We start from the raw sequence: 21622 nt of genomic DNA on the forward strand, positions 1-21622 counted from the left end.
ATGAAAATGCAGTGGGCCACTGGGCGTCGTCTTTTGTTTGTTTTTATTTTTATTTTATTTATTTTTTTATTTTTTTAATAAAAGGTGGTTAACCCGAGTTGGGTTAACCACTGAAAATGCGCATAGTGTGCGCATATAATGCTACTCCGTAGCATTACCCATGTATTAATTTATGAACATAAATTTTCTACAAACCGGTTTATAGGAAATTTCATACAACCCACATATAAAATTGACATTTGTCCTTTGATATGTGAGAAACACATGTTATTTAAATAGCATGTTTAAATAACATGTGCTTCTTACATTTTTTTTAATAGTATTAATAAAAAAAATATACATTTCTCATATGTTTAAATGGCACATATCATTTTTCTATGTAGGTTGTAGAATATTTCTATCTTTAATTTATTTGGATTGTTTTATTTGATAAAACATGTGCCAAAGAAATTTGATTCATAGAAGGCTCATAACTTAGAGATGAATGAATTTAGAAATTAATTTCCTATAAGCTTAAGCCATTAAAAAGTTATGGACTAAAGAATTAATTCATATGCGCTTAAGCAATTAAAGAGGAATGAGTGTAGGATACAGTACAGCTTTTTTCTTTACTTTTCTTATTTGAAAATTTATAGAAAAACCCAGAATTCGTTAATTGTATTTTGATGGGATTATTTACGAAAGCCGAAAGGGAGATATGAAAGTCATAATGTATAAACTATGTCTTGTCAATCTTTTGGGACTCCTTCCCTTTTTTCTCTTTTCCTTTTGTTTCTTCCTCTCTTCTCTCTGATTCTCTTGCACGATCTCCTCTCCATTTCTCCCTTCTCTTTTCTTCTTCACACACACACGCACACCTGTTGAACCGAGAGAGAGAGAACCCGTGTGTGGAAGGTGGGTTTTTGGCCGTGGGTGGTGCGATTTTTGGAGATGTGGTGGCTAGGTCACTCTCGTGGCGTGGAGGCAGCAGCTAGGGCAGTGGGTTCCGGCCTTGCTGGGGTGAGATTTCTCTTTCCCTTGTCTTGGATTTGTTTAGATTCGCTCCTTCGATTTTCTGTGTTGGCCGATTGAGAGTATTGGAGCTTCAACCGATGCTTTTCCTTGGGTTTGAAGTTGAGCTATGGTGTTTTAGTGATTTTTGGTGGGTGTTGACCGAATGGGTCTTCCTCTTTGTGTTTGGTTACAACCGGTTTAATGCTCCTTTGATTGGCATCATCCAACCAAGAAGAGAAGAGAAGAAGAAGAAGAAGAAGACCGAAGAAGATGGAAGAGCAAATCCAAAGGGGGTTTTTTCGGCCATCAAAGGAAATCAAGCAAGGTGAGTTAATCTTGAGCTTCTCTTGATAATTATGAGATACCCATCCGGTTGAAGCTTTTTTTTTTTTTTTTTCTTTTTAATATGAAAATTGGTTAATTTGGTATGTGGATTTTGTTATAGCTGAATGGGTATATATTTTGAAATCTTGATGGGTACTCTTATTTGACCGATTGTAGTAAGAATTGGTGGGTTGTTTTGTTTAATTTCGAAAATGGGTAAGATTTTCTAGGTGTTCTCGAAGGTGGAAATGAGTTATTGGCCGTATGGGTAGCTGGGTTTTCTTTTCTACCTTAGCCGTATGGTATACTACAATTTCTATTAATTGGTAATGAGACTTGGAAACAAACCTTTTATGGTACTACAAAAGGATTAATATTGGTTCTTGATGATGCAGGCTGACTTCATGAACATGCCATTTCCTGACAATCATGCTTCTGTTGCTCCAAAGGATCTAAACCTCATTTCTGGAGTGGACAAAACCTGCAATTTTGTGAAGTTTGGTTGCACTACAAAAATACTATCAATTTGACGCGTGTCTACAGTACCCGTTACTGTAGACACGCGTCCAATTTGACACGTGTCATTAAAGACACGTGTCAAATTGTAGAGCCGTCCAAAATGGACACGTGTATTGAATACACGTGTCCATTTGGACACGAGTAACTAATACACGTGTCCATTTGGACACGTGTATTTCATATGCGTGTCCAACTGGACACGTGTATTATTACACGTGTCCATTTGGACACGAGTAACTAATACACGTGTCCATTTGGACACGAGTAACTAATACACGTGTCCATTTGGACACGTGTATTTCATATGCGTGTCCAACTGGACACGTGTATTATTACACGTGTCCATTTGGACACGAGTAACTAATACACGTGTCCATTTGGACACGTGTATTCCATATGCGTGTCCAAATGGACACGTGTATTATTACACGTGTCAGCTTTGGACGCGTGCTTCAATACACGTGTCCAATTGGACACGTGTATTTCATATGCGTGTCCAATTGGACACGTGTATTAATACACGTGTCAAGAATTTATTAATTCGCCAAATATATATTAAAAGAAAAAATTCTGTGTTGTATTAATTATTTAAAAAAAAAAATTTAAAAAAAAACTCTTACATTATTAATCATACAAATCTAATCCAAAAATACGGTGTAGATTACCCTAACCTAATTTACATATTGTACTATGTGCTATATGTAAAACCCTAAACCCTAAACCCTAAACCCTGAGAAAGTAAAACCCTAAAGCCTAAACCCTAATCCTAGATCCTTAAAAAAAATAAAAAAAATAAATAAAAATAAAAAAAAACCTACACTTTCTAAAAAAAGAAACCCTAACACTAAAAACAAAAATCCTAACCTTAAACCCTAAACCATAAACCCGGCCTTAAACAAAAATATCCTACACTTTTTTTTAATTACATAAAATTTCTACAATGGGGGACGTGTATTTTAATTACACGTCTCCCGCGCGCCGCCGTTTTAAAATTCAAAATAATATATAGTACATATACTTAGGGTTAGGGTTAGGGTAGTATAGTATATATACTTATACTTAGTGTCATGATTTAAATTTAGGGTTTATATTTAGTTTTAATTTATAGTTTATGTTTTAGTTTTAGGTCTTAGGGTTTAGCAATGTGTACATGCAGTACATGCAGTGCATACACGTTCTGGGTTGCATGGGTTTATATGAAATATATATAATATATTAAATATATATATATAATATCTCGCTCCGTCTCTCCCTCTCTCTTCCTCTCTATCTCTTTCTCTTTCTGTCTACCTCTCTCTCTCTATCTCCCTCTTCCTCTCTCTCTCTACCTCTCTCTCTCTCTCTATCTCTTTCTCTCTCTGTCTAAAAGTATATACTATATATAGTATATAGTATATATACTATATAAAGTACAATTTCTTTGAGGGTTAGAGTTTAATTTTTTAGGGTTATGAGTTAGGGTTTATGACTATATATATACTATCCCTTAAGGTTATAGTTTATATCTATATATAGTATATACACTTAGGGTTAGAGTTTAATTTTTTGGGCCATTAAATTATTATTTTTTAAATAATATATATATATATAAAAAATTATTATTTATTATATATATAGATATATTTATTACTTTTTAAATTAAATACAATTTCTACTATGGGGGACGTGTATTTTAGGGTTAGGGTTTTTTGCTATATATAGTACATACAGTTAGGGTTAGGGTTTTTTGCTATATATAGTACATACAGTTAGGGTTATGGTTTTTTGCTATACAAAATACATACACTTATAATTAGGGTTTATATGATGAGTTATATATATATATATATATATGGTGTACTTATAAGTACGTAAACCCTAACCCTAAATTGACATATTGTACTATATGCATAATTAAACCAACTTTGTGAAGCATATATGTAGACCCAAAAAAAAAAAAAAAAAAAAACTTTGCAACATGAGGTCATGCAGTGCATGTACATGCAGTACATGCACTGCATGAACTTAGGTTGCATGGGTTTATATAAAATAGATATAATAAATATATATATATATATATATATATATATATATATATATATATATATATTATATTAAATATATATACCATTTGGAGACGTGTATTTATATACACGTCTCCAATTGGGCACGTGTACTAAGTACACGTGCCCAACTGTTTGGCCAGATGCTGCGCGGGAATTCTCCCGCGCGCCACCTGGCCAAACATTATATATTATATAATGTTTATATAATTTAATAAATTTAATATAATATATATTATATTAAATTAAATGTATATTATAATTTAAATGGGTAGCTTCCAGAGGAAGCTACCCATTTCGATCGGCTCTCTCTCTCTCTCTCATTTCTTCTGTCTCTCTCTCTCTGTCTCTCCGGCGAGCTCTTCCGGCCGGTGTGGTCACCTCTCCCTCTCACCGACTGTCTCTCTCTCTAGCTCACCGACCTTCCCTCTAGCTCTCTCGCTCTCCCTCTCTCACAGCCGGCTCTCTCTCTCTCTCTCTCTCTCATTTCTTCTGTCTCTCTCTCTGTCTCTCCGGCGAGCTCTTCCGGCCGGTGTGGTCACCTCTCCCTCTCACCGACTGTCTCTCTCTCTAGCTCACCGACCTTCCCTCTAGCTCTCTCGCTCTCCCTCTCTCACAGCCGGCTCTCTCGCTCTCCCTCTCTCACAGCCGGCTCTCTCTCTCTCTCTCTCTCTCTCTCTCTCTTTCTCTCTCTTTCTCTCTCTACTGGGACGTCCCTCCGGCAGCGCGAGCAGGCCGTCGGTTCCCTTTCCTCCGGTCCGGTCAGTGGCTCTCTCTCTCTCTCTCTCTCGGTTCAGTCGCCGGTTAACCATTTAGTGTTATATATATGTTCTTAATATTATTTGCACATAAATTTAGTGTTATATATATATATACATTTGCTAACTTTTTTTTTTTTCTCCATAATGTATATCTGAATATGCAGGTATATATATATAGAAGGAGTCCTAAATTCATAGGAGATACCTACCATCGACAGTGAGTAAATTTCCCCTTAAATTTGTATTTCATTTTTTTTTTCAACATGTAAATGAAATACTAACTATATATATATTGTAATAATTTTTATTGTAATAATTTGGACATTTGTTCTTGATTGATAATTGGTTATGTTTTTTGGACTGTGTTATAATTTTTTTTTTCAATTTTGCAGAATTAGTGTAAGCTTAAATTTTTGTTTTGTTTTTTTTTTTTTTTTTTTTCAATTTTGCTGAATTAGTGTAAGCTTAAATTGCTATAGTTTGTGTTTTTGTTTTCACTATTACTGCATGTATTTTGAAAGCCATGTTCTTTTTTGCCATGTTGTTTTTTTTTTGTTTTTAATTTTTTCTGTCCTAAGTTTTTATTTGAGAAGTTATATATATAGATATTTTTGAATGTGTTATTATGGACCACAATGTTTTTTTGTTAGTCAAACAAAATCAATCAATATCCGATATTAGTTTAGCGTTATAAACCAACGATGACACTTTTGAAAATAATAAATGGGACAAACAAATAAAATGGGTACGAATAAAATAAGATAAAAATTAAAATTGACCGTTACAGTTTACCCAAAAAAAAAAATTATATATGTTCTAAAAATAAAAACCCTAACCCTAACCCTAAACACTTTACACACAATTCAAAAAAAAATAACAATTATACACTTCCTAAAAACCCTAACCCTAAACCTTAAACCCTAAACCCTAAACAAACCCTAAACCCTAAAGCCTAAAAAAAAATATCCTACACTTTCTAAAAAAAGAAACCCTAACACTAAAAACAAAAGTCATATCCTTAAACCCTAAACCCTAAACCCTAAAAAAGAAAAATATCCTACACTTTCTAAAAAAAGAAACCCTAACACTAAAAACAAAAATCCTAACCTTAAACCCTATACCCTAAACCCTTAAAAAGAAAATTTCCTACACTTTCTAAAAAAAAAATTCCTAACACTACAAACAAAAATCCTAACCTTAAACCCTAAACCCTAAGAAACTAAAACCCTAAACCCTAATCCTAGATCCTAAAAAAAAGAAAAAAAAAATTCCTACATTTTCTATAACCAAACCCTAACCTTAAACCATAACGAACCCTAAATCCTAAACCCTAACAAAAAAAAATATCATACACTTTCTAAAAAAAGAAACCCTAACACTAAAACCCTAAACCCTAAACCCTAAAGCATAAACCCGTATTAAAAAAAAATCAAATAAAACCATAAACCTATACCCTAAACCCTTAAGAAAAAGAAAAAAAAACCAAAATCATACATTTTTTTTCTTTAAAAAAAAAAAGCCTTAAGAAAAGAAAAAAAAAAAACAAAATCCTAACCCTAAACCCTAATCCCTTACAAACCCTAACCCTAAACCCTTAAGAAAAGAAAAGAAAAAAAACAAAATCCTACACTTTTTTTTTATAAAAAAAAAAGCCTAACCATAAACCCGAACAAACCCTAACCCTAAACCCTAACAAACCCTAACCCTAAACCCTAACAAACCCTAACCCTAAACCCTAAAAAAAAAAAAACCTAAACCCTCCTAAACCCTAACAAACCCTAACCCTAAACCCTAATCCCTTACAAACCCTAACCCTAAACCCTTAAGAAAAGAAAAGAAAAAAAACAAAATCCTACACTTTTTTTTTATAAAAAAAAAAGCCTAACCATAAACCCGAACAAACCCTAACCCTAAACCCTAACAAACCCTAACCCTAAACCCTAAAAAAAAAAAACCTAAACCCTCCTAAACCCTAACAAACCCTAACCCTAAACCCTAATCCCTTACAAACCCTAACCCTAAACCCTTAAGAAAAGAAAAGAAAAAAAACAAAATCCTACACTTTTTTTTTTATAAAAAAAAAAGCCTAACCATAAACCCGAACAAACCCTAACCCTAAACCCTAACAAACCCTAACCCTAAACCCTAATCCCTTACAAACCCTAACCCTAAACCCTTAAGAAAAGAAAAGAAAAAAACAAAATCCTACACTTTTTTTTTATAAAAAAAAAAAGCCTAACCATAAACCCGAACAAACCCTAACCCTAAACCCTAAAAAAAAAAAAACCTAAACCCTCCTAAACCCTAACAAACCCTAACCCTAAACCCTAATCCCTTACAAACCCTAACCCTAAACCCTTAAGAAAAGAAAAGAAAAAAAACAAAATCCTACACTTTTTTTTTATAAAAAAAAAAGCCTAACCATAAACCCGAACAAACCCTAACCCTAAACCCTAACAAACCCTAACCCTAAACCCTAAAAAAAAAAAATCCTAAACCCTCCTAAACCCTAACAAACCCTAACCCTAAACCCTAATCCCTTACAAACCCTAACCCTAAACCCTTAAGAAAAGAAAAGAAAAAAACAAAATCCTACACTTTTTTTTTTTATAAAAAAAAAAGCCTAACCATAAACCCGAACAAACCCTAACCCTAAACCCTAACAAACCCTAACCCTAAACCCTAAAAAAAAAAAAACCTAAACCCTCCTAAACCCTAACAAACCCTAACCCTAAACCCTAATCCCTTACAAACCCTAACCCTAAACCCTTAAGAAAAGAAAAGAAAAAAACAAAATCCTACACTTTTTTTTTATAAAAAAAAAAGCCTAACCATAAACCCGAACAAACCCTAACCCTAAACCCTAACAAACCCTAACCCTAAACCCTAAAAAAAAAAAAAAACCTAAACCCTCCTAAACCCTAACAAACCCTAACCCTTAACCCTAATCCCTTACAAACCCTAACCCTAAACCCTTAAGAAAAGAAAAGAAAAAAACAAAATTCTGGTTAGGCTTTTTTTTTATAAAAAACAAAAACCTAACCATAAACCCGAACAAACCCTAACCCTAAACCCTAACAAACCCTAACCCTAAACCCTACACAAAAAAAAAAAAACCTAAACCCTCCTAAACCCTAACAAACCCTAACCCTAAACCCTAATCCCTTACAAACCCTAACCCTAAACCCTAACAAACCCTAACCCTTAACCCTAATCCCTTACAAACCCTAACCCTAAACCCTTAAGAAAAGAAAAGAAAAAAACAAAATTCTGGTTAGGCTTTTTTTTTTTATAAAAAACAAAAACCTAACCATAAACCCGAACAAACCCTAACCCTAAACCCTAACAAACCCTAACCCTAAACCCTACAAAAAAAAAAAAAACCTAAACCCTCCTAAACCCTAACAAACCCTAACCCTAAACCCTTAAGAAAAGAAAAGAGAAAAACAAAATCCTACACTTTTTTTTTTAAAAAAAAAAAAGCCTAACCATAAACCCTAACAAACCCTAACCCTAAACCCTAAACCCTTACAAACCCTAACCCTAAACCCTTGCAAACCCTAACCCTAAACCCTTTAGAAAAGGAAAAAAACAAAACCCTACACTTTTTTTAATAAAAAAAAAAAAACCCTAACCCTAAACCCTAATAAACCATAAACCCTAAACTATAACAAAAAAACTAAAACCCTAAACTCTAACCATAAACCCTTTAAAAGGGAAATAAATTCGTACACCCCATGTTGCGTGACATGCTCAACTTTTTTACACGTTTATTTGTTTGACGTATGATTTGTCTTGTCCTCTTAACCCTATACAGAGGAATATGGACAAGTCTTGGATGTCAGCACCTAGGAGTACGACAACGTATAATGATGTGTTTTAAAATAATTACTCGCAAGTGCACGAATCGTTTTGCAATATAGCGTTATGCAAGTGCGAGGTCGATCCCACAGGGAATTGTGTTGCGAAAATTAATCTCTATTCAAACTAATCCTATTTTAACCTAGTTCCAAATTTAGGGGTTTTTTTGATAAAAGAAAACATGAACAAAAATAATGAAAATAAAGGGGTCTAGGGTTTTGGAATCCACACTCACCAAATCATATCAACCTAATCTCATGCTCATCACACTTATTCGAGGTTGTCACGTACAAATCTTAGGTATGCTCTACATTGCTTCAAAAAATCATTTAGATCATTCAATGATTTCGTTCATAGCACAAATCACAAAGAGTACCAATTGAAATCCAAACATCCAATGTATCATTCAATCACAATGGATATCTTCATTCGAACCGATAAAACAATGTATTAGTCAAACGACGCACAATGAATGTCCAATGTTTTGATAGATGAAAAACCAAGCAACCGATTTAATGAAACTTATTCCACATCATCACTTGTATCCGGAAACCACAAGAGATATCAAAACATCATTTCAAGAAAATCGAAGTAGAACAATGAGAAATCAAACCCATAAACTCAAATAGCATGAACAAGCAAGAAACTCGGTTTCTCTTCAATGGTGAGGTTTCATCCTCAACCCCAAACGAAAATATTAGCTACACATGATAAAATAACTACAACTTAAAACATTAAAAGCATAAAAATCAAAGAGTTGCAAAAGGAAAGAAATAAGCTACAAGAAGAAGAGAAGCAAGAAGTTATGTACAAAGAGGCTCATGCCTCCTCTTCTTGATTTTCAGCCTTGGTCTCCTTTTATAGCCAAGTGGTTTGTGTGGAATGGGTGAGTGGGTGTATGAGTGGAGAGATGAGTGGTGAGTGTTTTATGGAATGAGTGGTGAGTGTTTTATGGAATGAGTGGTGAGTGTTTTATGGAATGATGTTGAGTGGAAAAAAAGGTGATTAAGTGGCTGAGAATGTGGAGAAAAACGTGTATTGGCTCTAGCTTTGGGGAGACAAGGGATGAAGCAAAAGAAAAATAATAAGAGAGATGGTTCCGGATTTTCGGGATGATCCGACGACTTAAATTAAAACAGCCATATCTTTTTCCACACATCTCCAAATTGGCTGAAACTTGTTGCGTTGGAAAGCTGACATCTTGAACTTTAATTTAGACCTAAGAAACTCCCAAAAAGGATATCTTTTGGTCCTGTTATGATCAGTCTAAATGTACTGGTCTGCTGCATCCGAATTTCCTTGTATTTTGCTTGAATTGTATCATTTCTCTCTTATTGTCCTACAAAATATAAAAACACTAAAACTAACCAAAGCATTAGAAAATAACAAAGCTAAAGGTTTAACTAATGTAAATTAAGGGGTCCAAATACACAATATTTGGTACTCATCATATAACGACGGGTGTAGGGCGTTTGTGACATTTGCCGTTCGTAACTGTACGGCCGGCGATGGAAAAATTTACTGCCCATGCAAGTATTGTCGAAATAACCAGCGTCACACTCCTGAGTACGTTCTTGCCCACCTGACTGGAGGTCGGGGGATGAATCCGGGATACCATTTGTGGTATATGCACGGTGAGACTACGACTGGGTCCGCTATTCCTGGTCAGTGTTCGAGTTATCACAGTGGCACAGAGGCCGCTGACCGTAGCACTGAACATGGTGATCATGTCACAGAACAGGAGGGTGTCGCCGTGGAACAGGATGATAACATGCACGCCATGTTGCGTGACGCCTTCGGCGTGCACGATGTTCCTGAAGCCGCCAGTACTCTTCCGCAACAAGTTGATGAAGATACCTCGTGCGGGGACGCATTGAAGTACCAAGAGCTGTTAAAGACTGCCGAGAAGCCCCTTCACCCTGGTACAAAGCACAGTAAATTGAGTGCTACTGTACACATGTACAACTTGAAGTGCGTTGGAGGTATTAGTAACAAGATTTTTTCAGACATTCTGGAATTCATCAATCAGTTGTTGCCTCCTTGCGATGAGGCATTGCCAGATAACACGTATGAGGCGAAGAAGTTCCTAAGTGGCATGGGTCTGGGGTATGAGAAGATTCCGGCGTGCCGTAATGATTGTATGTTATTCTGGAAAGACAATAAAGAATTAGATTCATGTACCGTATGTGGAGAGTCTAAGTGGAGGGCTGATACACATGTAGATGATGATGGTGAGATCATATCAGCGAGAAAAAAACGCCTGGTGAAGATCTTGAGGTGGTTTCCACTCATCCCACGGTTGCAGAGGTTATTCATGTCTGAGCATACTGCGCCCCATATGAGATGGCATGCAGAAGGCCGCACTAGGGATGGCGTATTGAGGCACCCGGCCGACGGTGAGGCATGGAGATCGTTCGACATTTTACATCCAGATTTTATGGCAGAGAGTAGAAACGTCCGGCTTGGTTTGACAGCAGATGGATTTAATCCATTTGGGAACATGAGCACATCCCACAGCACATGGCCCGTAATGCTTGTGCCGTACAATTTGCCACCTTGGATGTGCATGAAACAGTCGTCCTTCATCCTTTCCTTGGTTATCCCTGGACCGAGCTCACCAGGTATGGATATTGATGTTTACCTTCAGCCATTGATTGATGAGTTGCTGGAACTGTGGAATGTAGGGGTACGAACATTCGATGCTTCAAAGAAGGGAAATTTTATTATGCGATCTCAGTTGATGTGGACGATAAACGACTTGCCAGCGTATGCAGATTTATCAGGTTGGCCTAACAGGGGTGCGAAGGCATGTCCTTGCTGTATGCAATCGACGCGTTCTATACGCTTAAAGAACGGGTGCAAATTTTGCTATATGGGGCACAGGAGATATCTGCCGCCTGAACATCTGTGGCGGCTTAACAGGAGGACATTTGACGGAACCGAAGAATTTGACAGCGCACCGATTGTGCCATGCGGATACAAGGTTCTCCAACAGTTGGACGGAGTTGCGTTTGGGGATGAGACCGCGGGTAAGAAGAAGAAACGGAAGAAGCGGAAGAAGGGTGCAGGGAGTTCCGATGTTATATGGAAGAAGAAAAGTATATTTTTCAGATTGCCGTATTGGAAAGACAATTTGCTTCGGCACAATCTTGATGTTATGCACATAGAGAAAAATGTCATGGACAATATACTTGGCACTCTTTTGGATATAAAAGGGAAAACAAAGGACAACTTGGCAGCTCGGCTGGACTTGCAGGAAATGGGATTGAGACCTAAGTTGCATCCGTTCACGGCCGCCAACGGTAAAACGTATATTCCCGCTGCCTGTCACACAATGTCTAGAGAGGACAGAGAAAATTTTCTGAAGGTTCTTCGAAATGTTAGGGTCCCGGACGGATACGCTTCGAACATTTCACGATGTGTTCGGCTCAAGGACCGTACAATTTCCGGCTTGAAGAGCCATGATAGCCATATACTGATGCAACAGCTTCTCCCAATTGCACTGCGTAAGTCATTGCCTGATAAAGTGGTTAGACCTCTTGTGGAGATTTCTGCATTTTTTAGAGGCATATGCTCAACAAAGCTATCACAAGAAGATATGGACCGACTGCAGGGTGACGTTTGTATCACTTTGTGCAAGCTAGAACAGATATTCCCTCCAGGGTTTTTTACCAGCATGGTCCACTTGGTCGTGCATCTTGTGCGGGAGTGTAGACTAGGCGGACCCGTGCAGTATAGATGGATGTACCCGGCAGAGAGGTAAAATTCGACGTAATATATAATTAAATATTTTTATTTAATTGTAATCCTAATTGACGACAATTAAATTATCGTGTATGTGTTTAAACCAGGAGTCTGGGGAATTTCAAAAATAATGTGCGCAATAAAGCAGCTCCTGAGGGATGCATTGCGGAGGGGTACATAGCGACCGAGCTGATAACGTTCTGTTCAAGGTATCTGAATAACGCACCAACATTCCACAATAGACCTCAGAGAAATCCTGATGGATCCAAGGGAGCGGGCACGCGTGTTACCATGAACCGGTTGATAATGCACCAGATTCATCGTTATATTGTGTTCAACTCTGAAGAGTTTCACAATTTGCGGACGTAAGTAGTCCTAACCTTATATTTAGCAGAATTCGAATAAAATATATATAATAACAATTATTACATAATTGTATACGCTGAATGTAGGATGCACAAAGACGCGCTTAGGCGATCATGCACTAGGGGTCGCATTACGGAGGCTCTTATTGAAGCACAACATCATGAGCAGTTCTGCGAATGGTACCGTGCATATGTAAGGAAATAGTCGTAAATTTGAAATTGGATAAATTTATGCGGGTTCAATATAAGTACCCAATGTGATGTTTACTATTTGTAATTAAAACATAGGTCGATGGCCTGGACGATCAACGTAGGGAGGAATTGGGCCACAAGTTGGTTATGCGTTGTAGAGGGCTAAAGGAGACAGCGGTGAAGTACAACAGGTACGTGGTAAATGGAAAATTATTTCGCACGCTTGCTCATGATGTGGGAAGGAGGACTCAGAACAGCGGCGTATGTGTTCCTACTGTTGAAGGCGAAACGTACTACGGGCAGTTAACCGATATATTTGAGGTCGAGTACTATGACAGGACTACGTACGTCTTATTTAAGTGCAATTGGGCAGACCCCATGATAGACAGAGGATTCACGATAGACGAGTATGGCCTAGTGTTTGTCAACTTCAATCACCTCGTCCACAGGGGAGAACTGATTCAGGACGAGCCGTACGTGCTTACATCTCAGGTGGATCAAGTATTCTACGTAGAAGATGAAAGGAACCCAAATTGGGTTTGTGCGGTTAGGACCAAACCGCGCAACGTGTACGACGTTGGCCAGGGGGATGGGAGTAATGAGGATGGTACAACCTACCATGAGTGCGTACCGCTCGTACTAGCCACTGATGACCTACCCGATACGAATGATGAATTTGAGTACGACAAGCCCGACATTGATCCGATTGAAGCTCCTGTGATACAATGATTGATGTATTTCTTGTGAGTATAATTAGCTTGAACTCAACACACTTGACTGATATATAAATTGTTTGTACAATTCGCTTGAACTGAATAAGGGTTTCTATTATTTGCATAAATTTCGTTGTATAATTTGCATATTCATTAAAAATATATTACAAAAAATATTATAATTAATTTTTCTACATTTGTTCGCAGGTATTGATGGACCAGGGACGCCATCCTTATGCATATCGGGCACCTCGCCCACCCGTGCCCCCCATGACCACGCCCACTGATTCGACGCCAGTATATACTGCGGCATGGCCACACCACCCAGACGGGGCTTATAGACCATTGTTGCCGGGTATGGTGGCCGTGCCCACGTCAGATCACGGGCAGACCAGCACAGCTGGAGTTGGCAGCTCTCCATTGTCGGAGCCGCCGACATTATCTCAGTTAGGGTTCACCCAACCGGGTAACGCCTATCGATGGTGGATGCGAGAGGGGATGGGTCAACAGGGTTATGCGCCGTACTATCCGTTTACGTATAGTGTACCGTCGACGTGTAACCCTGATAGTGAGACGCAGGATGGTAGATTTCCACTGTCACAGACCGGGGAGATGCAGATGCCGGCTGTGGGGTTGGGACAGATACCGGCACAGGCGGCGATGCAGGGCCAGATTTTGGGGCCGAGACAGATGCCAGCATCGGGGGCGAGTCAGGGCCCGGGGCATGTAGAGAGGCAGATGCCGCTTTCCGGTGAGAGTCAGATGCCGCTTTCTGGTGAGAGTCAGATGCCAGATGTGGGGGGGAGCCAGACTATCCACGAGGAGGACGTTGCGATGTTGGGTACCGATCAGTTGGCCCCCGGTAGCCCCCAGGGTATGGATTCAGATGATGATCAGCATCATCCACCAGCCGGAGAGGTTAGCGAGGAGGTTGCAGGCGACCCAGCGACGCAGCACATAGGGACTGGGCAGATTCGGTTGATGGGTAAGTACATATGTAGACATCCTTAAAACTCATATTATGTTACCAAAATATTTTTTTTGGTTTGGAAAAAAATAACTATTTGATTACATTTTGTTTATATATGTGTGTGTGTGTTATTTAGTGTTAACCAATTAAATTAATGTTGAATATATTTTTTCATTAGGGTACAACCCAGACGGGACCATTTATTATGAGGTGATTGACGACCCAGCGAGAAACTGGGTGCTCCCGAGGGGGAAGAAGATTGTATTGCAGTACAATGCTGCTATACAACCTGTAGGACGAGCCTGCAATCGTTTTCGGCGGGAAGTGGGCAAGATGATCAGGAGTGGGTCCTACATACACATGCGGGACGAATGGGCGAGGGTAAATAGGCAGATTAAGCAGGCAATGTGGAACGCGCTGATGGTATGTTTCTGAATATAATTTAATTATTTATTTGAATTAAACTTGAGCTTAATGTTTAGGTTGAAGTTTTTAAACCTATAATGCTTTGATTGAAATGTGCAGGAGGAGTTCTATCTACCTGTATCAGTAGACATGCGCAGGGCACAACAGGAGGCGTGGAATGATATTGGACGTAAGCACCGCTCGTGGAAGTCGAGGTTCAAAACCCAACTACAAATTGGAGACGGTGACACGCCCGAGAGTATCCGTGCGAGAATGCCGGAGAAATTTTTTGAGGAGTATGATGCAGAAGATGTAGAATTCCTGCTGAGAGATTGGTGCAGAGAGAATAAAATCGTATGTAGGCCAAAAAATCGTCAACTATTTTTTAATAACAGTTCATTTAATTTTATTTTTAATTTAAGTGTGTCAATTGTTACATGTTTATTTTCATGTTCAATGCGTAGGCAACCTCTGAACGGATGAAGAGGTTGCGGGAGCGGAATGACCTACCCCATTGTGCGGGATCTAAAAGTTATGCCAGATTTAATTACGAGGAGGTAATTAAATATATATGTTTATGTTTTTAATATTTGTTGGTAATTGTTTTTCTTTTTCTTTTTCTTTAAAGTATTTTTATCGCTATCTGTTTGTTATATATGTCAACTGCATGACGACAGACATGTACATCTGGCACGCCCCCCACTCGCGCCGCGTCGTTCGTGAAGACCCACACAAGGAAGGACGGCACTTTCCTGAACGACCGTACACGGGTCTTATGCGTATGCTACTGATTTAGTTTACTAATATTTTTAAATTATGTGTGATATGTCATTATTCAATATATGACTTTTTCATGTTGACGACGTACAGGAGAGGATGACGCAGAGTTTAGCCAGTGATCCAGCCGCCACGCAAAGCGTCTCCGCAGACACGGTGCGTTGGGCACCGAACGACGCTTACGAACAGGCGATTGGGAGGCCTGAGTATGCAGGGAGGGTTCGGTAGGTTGGGCCGAACGTCACACCTGTTCCAGGGACATGTTTTTCATATAGGCCTCGGTCACAGGGGGGACCATCTCAGGGGACGTCTCGGGATTGGGCCGAACAGTCTCGGAAGATGGAAGAGATGCAAGCGGAGCTACATGCTGAGCGAGCGAGGAATGACCGGTTGGAGCAGCGCGTGCAACAGTTCGACGGCATAGAGCAGCGCTTGCGAGAGATGGAGGTCTTCATGTCCTCCATGGGAGTACCTGCACCATGTGTTGGTAATCAGTCTTCTCCTGCACACGTAGGTAGTACGTCGTCCGTTGGTAGTGCATCTGCAGGTATGATTTATATTGTGTATAGGACAATTAATTTCAATTTGTTTTCATTACCCCTTTAATTTTGCAAGTAATATTATATACTTTAATTGTCTATATTATTTGCAGGTAATTCGACAACGGTTGGTACGTTGTCGCCTGTTGGACGACAGCTGAGCCAGCACTCCACTGTCGCTACACCTTCGCCCGCTACACCATTCATTGCGCAGCAATCGCCGGTGGGCGAGAACACGCCTGGGACGGTACCTCGTGATTCGCAGCGACGCCTTTCAGATTTGTAGATATTTTGTGTAATTATTTTTTGTTCGTAAATATTTGCTTGTTAACGAATATGTTATTAATTATTTGTTTGTGTAGTATGATTTCGTGTTGGTTTTGGGTAAAATAAATGTTGCGTTATTTGTGGTCGAAAATTACAAAATTTGAAAAATTAAAAAAAAATTTTAATTAACCCAAATAAATTTTAAAAAACAATAAATAAATTATTTTTTTTTCCAATTAAAAACAGTTTGACACGTGTATAGGAATACACGTGTCAAATTTGACACGCGTATTCCAATACACGTGTCAAAACATTTTGACACGCGTATTGGAATACGCGTGTCAAATTTGACACGTGTATTCAGATACACGTGTCAAAACATTTTGACACGCGTATTGGAATACGCGTGTCAAACTTGACACGCGTATTCCAATACGCGTGTCAAAATGTTTTGACACGTGTATTGGAATACGCGTGTCAAATTTGACACGTGTATTCCTATACACGTGTCAAAAAAAATTTGACAAGCGTATTGAAATACACGTGTCAAATTTGACACGTGTATTACTATACACGTGTCAAATTGTGCAGTTTGTAACATGCACATTTGACACGCGTAATACGCGTGTCAAACTACACGTGTCGAAATGTTTGACACGTGTACGACACTGTACACGTGTCAAACTGCACGTGGCTATTTAATGCGATTTTTGTAGTGTTGACAGAGTTCATGTTTATGTTATCAATCCTTTTTTTTTTTTTTTGAATTGACAAATCGATCTTAGTACTTCATTGCAGCAGTACATCTGTTAATGTGTTTATTTTGTTATATTTGCAGCTATTGCCACGGTCGTTTACCATAGCAGAAATTTTGAAAAATAATGGATTGGCTATTGAGAAAGAGTAATATTTTCTGTCTTCCGTACGTATATTTGTGTAATATTTTAAGCATACAGTTAACTTCTAATTCTCATAAAAAAATAACATTCACTGTCTGCAGAGATCATGACCTCAACTGTCGATATAAAAAGGATGACTCTAGGGGAAGTGCATTGCATTGTTTTAAATATAAGAATTTTAGTGACCTGTTACAAATTGACATGCCACCAAATACTGACGTGTCAGTGTTTGACATGTCACTAAAGAAAATTTAATGACTTCGGGTTTCAAGACGTTAAAAAAGCGTCACTAATGCCATGTCACTAACTTTTAGTGACGTGTCAAACCCTCTGACATATCACTAAATGCAATCATTAAAAACTTAATTTTTTGTAGTGTACCTCCAAGTCAAGCTGCATGGGGTACCTGCCATGAATCGGCGATACCTGAATGAGGTCTTGTGCTGCTATGCATGCATCAAAGATATCATATTCGAAACAATATAAAATAGAAAAATAAATAAATAAAAAGATATAATAATAATTGATCTAAAGCCAGCCGGATGAATCACAAAATATGCAAAATAAACCAACTGAAAATTTATCAATCATGCGTCCAAGAAAAAAAATAAATCGTTAGTTTTGGCTAGTATGCCAATTCTTATTACAGCAAAATGAATAAAGTTATACCCACCTCTTCATTTTCCTATCAAAGATTCCTGGTCCGTAAGTTGATATGCACATCTCAACAAGAACGTTAAATTGCGTCAATACGACTAAGAAGACAGGTACACTGGCCAAAGAAATGACAGGAATGATTATTCGTAATTGTCGCTGTAGCATAATTGAAAGAGCAGTAGAAAAGGCTATCATCATGGCTACAATGGAAAAGAAAAGAGTGGACAGTCCCATGATCAACTGGTTTGGCAAGGATGTAAGGAAATCGTCTTCTGCATAGCGTGATGTTATTCCCAAAAACATCAAGACTGAAGTTGTGGAGAAAAAGAGCGACAAGGTATCGGATATTATAAAGATCATGAACAATCTTTCATTTACGAATACAGGGAAGCCAGTATCTTGTTTGTTGCCACCTGGAACAGTAAAGACTGCAGCAAACATAATAGTAACAATGAGAGCGCCTGCCACTGTACAAGAAGTTGCTGTGCCCTTCATCCATTTTTCTCCTTCTTTCTTCAAGTCTTTGTGGTTCTTCGTAAACAAGTCCCTAGCAGTCAAACCATCATAGTTCGTATATTCCTTACTCCTGGGAATGGAAAAACTTTCCACCTCCTGCATTGTTGATTTAACTCTTATAAGTCCCACGTTATTTGAAAACAAATAAAAAAATTATACTTCCTCAAAATTACACCTAAATTAAAATGTCACCCAAACTTTGAAGAGTTTCAATTGATCCCTCAGACTACCTAGCCATTTACATAGTCGCCTCCATTAGGATTTTTTATTAGAGAGATGTTACACATCAATCTCTTTTATAAATCTGTCATTCAATTTGTGAGACCCACATGTGGGTCCACACATTTAATGGTGGATTTGCCAATCTCTTAAAAAGAGATGAACAAGAGCTGGGTAACAGATGGAAACAAAAAGTTTATCTTTACATTAAATCTGACGAAAAAATTAATACCCCCGCATCACATAAAAAATTAAAAAAACACTATGAAGCAAAACCCATGGCCAGGTTATGGGTCTCCATCCATGGCTAGTGATTTTTTTTAGTTGAAGCACATAATTGTATTTTTAAAGAAATGATAAGGGTATAATGGACATTTTACTTACGTTTCGTCGTTTTTAATGGAAGAATCTAGGCCCCATTTGGTTTTGCGGAATACACTCTTAGAATGACTATTTCTATGGAATAACTATTCTTTAATTTGATAGGGACATATTTCCCTTAGGGAGAGGAATATACATTCCTCTCATTAGAGGAATCACTATTCTTTAAGAAATAAACAACGTTTTCTGAAGAAAAAAAAAAAACTATTTTTTATTATATATTATTTTAACCATTCAACCCTTTTTTTTTTTTTTTTTTTTTAAAATGTTGAATTGTTGTGGGTTTCTGGCCACCTAAGTCACAGTAAAATCCAGGGGTGGCCACACAACCCCCGAGATACTCTTGGGGTGGTGCGAGCGTCCTCGGTGAATTTGCGGATAGCCTAGGCACCTCCGATTCGCGTCAAACCACCCTCGATTCCCGTTGGGGTGGTCGCGATCACCCCTCATGGCACCGGGGGTGTTGCGTCCACACACAACAAATAAACTTTTTTGTTTTTATTTTAGTTTTAGAAAAAATAAAATAATCATGTGGAGATTTTTAGTAATTTTGATTCAATTCCAATTATGGCATATCTTTTGTCACCAAACTAAGGAATATGAATAACTATTTCATTCCACACTCTTTCATTCTTAATAATAACTATTTATCTTCGTAATTGAATACTCATTTCATGTACCAATTGCAACTTTTTAGAATTTGGGAGAACATTGCAATTTTGATATAACGCTTGAGAGGGATAAGTAAAAAAGAAGCTATTAATTTATAAACTTAATACCCTATTGGTCAACAATAATAGTATAAAGACAGATAATTTAACCTTATAGGTAGGGAGAGTAAATATTAACATTAAAGCTCAATGCGTAATATAACAAATTGAAAAAAAGAAGTGAATTAAAGATAGAATAAATATCAATTAAATCATCAGTTATCCAAAGTCTTAAACTTATAAAAGGTTAAGTATCATAATACCAAGAACTTGAACTTTATTTACATTATTTATTATTTTATTTGTTTGTTTGTGTTGTAAGCACTAAATTAAGCATTTAGAATCCTATATATTCGCCATCTATCTTCAACTAGCCTCTGTCTTCAACCTTTCATTTGTTGGGAAAATAACATCTCTCAAGCCGCTCACCAAACATGTTGTCTAAGCAACCATTCTAAATGTTTAGAGCTTCATTAATAAGCTTGCCATCAAAATGGATCTTACTCCTAAACCGTTCTTCTTCAGCATTTAGGTTTTTGTTGATGATTGGGGAACACACAGGGTGGCTATCCAGTCTTTCTAGATACTCACACAAACTATGTCTATGAGTCTCACCTAAAGGTCAAATTAATCATAGTCTTCTCAACAATTTGAATTTCGTCATCTTTCCTTCGGCAAATCCAGCTCTATTTCTAGTGGGTTTGGTGATCCCAAAAGTTCTAGAAATCCCTCTTGCTTGTAGACTACTAACGAATCAAAATAACACTTCCATCAACCTACTCCCTTCCCCATCATCAAAGTCCCGAATCAATCCAAAGGTGTCCACTGTTGAGTCCACTCGACCCACTTAGCAAAACCCGAGTGAATCACTCAAACATACACCAAGCGTGCTTGAGCCTCCCACCAAACTCATCGAAAGATGTGTCTGATCTAGGTGTCTCCAACTTTCAACCACTATTTTTAGTTCACATCTTACCACCGCACGTCTCCCAAATCCTTCGTCAAGTGACAACTCTTTGTAGAACTCATTTTCTCAAAATTAAGATATGTCTGATCTAAGAAATGCTTTCAAGGGATATATAGCTATTTGTAGAATGCATTTTCATGGTAGTCCAACCCAATGCATTCTAAATGCATCAACATGTTAAGTACAAGTCTCCACTTCAATGATCAAGACAAATCATTATATGATAAAGACTTGATATGCTATTGTAATTATATCGCAAATAAAATGCCCAATTTTACTACTTGTTACAAGTTATAAGGACCTTGTAATTTAGATATTTTGTGCATTAATTGCAATTAAAGCACCTAAATCACATACAATATAACAGGAATTTAATTCATCTCTTGAATCACAATTACCCAAACAATATCAATATTGAAAATAAAATAAATTTTATTTTAAAAAATAAAATTCAATTTGGCTTTAAGCGTGCTAGCTAATTAGTGAAAGCAAGCATATGAGAAAAGTTTAAAATGAGAGAGATGACCTTAAACCATTGTAGTTCTCTTTGCATTTGCAAAGCCGCCCCTGGGATTTGATTAATTTGATTTGAATCTCCTATAATTCCTGCCATATGTAACATCGTATTGCCATTCTTATCAACCCAAGTTGTCATACTTTTCTTGATAGGAAGCCCGTATATAAGGCTAAAGATCTTTGGTTGACGATGTAGGACAGCGAATGAAAATATGGATGTCCTGTCTACACCACGGCTCCACTGAAGAAATGGATTTGCTTGGACCATACCAAAAATAAACTCAA

At 37.7% G+C, this 21622-nt stretch overlaps 2 protein-coding genes across 2 annotated transcripts; one reads left to right on the forward strand and one right to left on the reverse strand.

The window, feature by feature from the left end:
* Nucleotides 1-4510: 4510 nt before the first annotated feature.
* On the forward strand, nucleotides 4511-16569 carry LOC133880453 (uncharacterized). Its single transcript, XM_062319400.1, has 9 exons — nucleotides 4511-4639; nucleotides 4804-4856; nucleotides 13722-14499; nucleotides 14663-14907; nucleotides 15010-15243; nucleotides 15354-15446; nucleotides 15567-15668; nucleotides 15760-16213; nucleotides 16319-16569. The coding sequence occupies exons 3-8, from the start codon at nucleotides 13728-13730 to the stop codon at nucleotides 15892-15894; spliced, it is 1581 nt and encodes a 526-aa protein (XP_062175384.1). The 5' UTR covers nucleotides 4511-4639; nucleotides 4804-4856; nucleotides 13722-13727; the 3' UTR covers nucleotides 15895-16213; nucleotides 16319-16569.
* A 1452-nt stretch (nucleotides 16570-18021) lies between these two features.
* Nucleotides 18022-21618, reverse strand: LOC133880360 (uncharacterized). The gene is made up of 2 exons (XM_062319316.1): nucleotides 21348-21618; nucleotides 18022-18640 (listed from the first exon to the last, which is right to left on the reverse strand). The coding sequence occupies exons 1-2, from the start codon at nucleotides 21603-21605 to the stop codon at nucleotides 18035-18037; spliced, it is 864 nt and encodes a 287-aa protein (XP_062175300.1). The 5' UTR covers nucleotides 21606-21618; the 3' UTR covers nucleotides 18022-18034.
* Between the last annotated feature and the right edge of the window lie 4 nt (nucleotides 21619-21622).

Source organism: Alnus glutinosa, chromosome 10 (assembly GCF_958979055.1).
Source record: "Alnus glutinosa chromosome 10, dhAlnGlut1.1, whole genome shotgun sequence".
NCBI classification, from domain to species: Eukaryota; Viridiplantae; Streptophyta; class Magnoliopsida; order Fagales; family Betulaceae; genus Alnus; species Alnus glutinosa.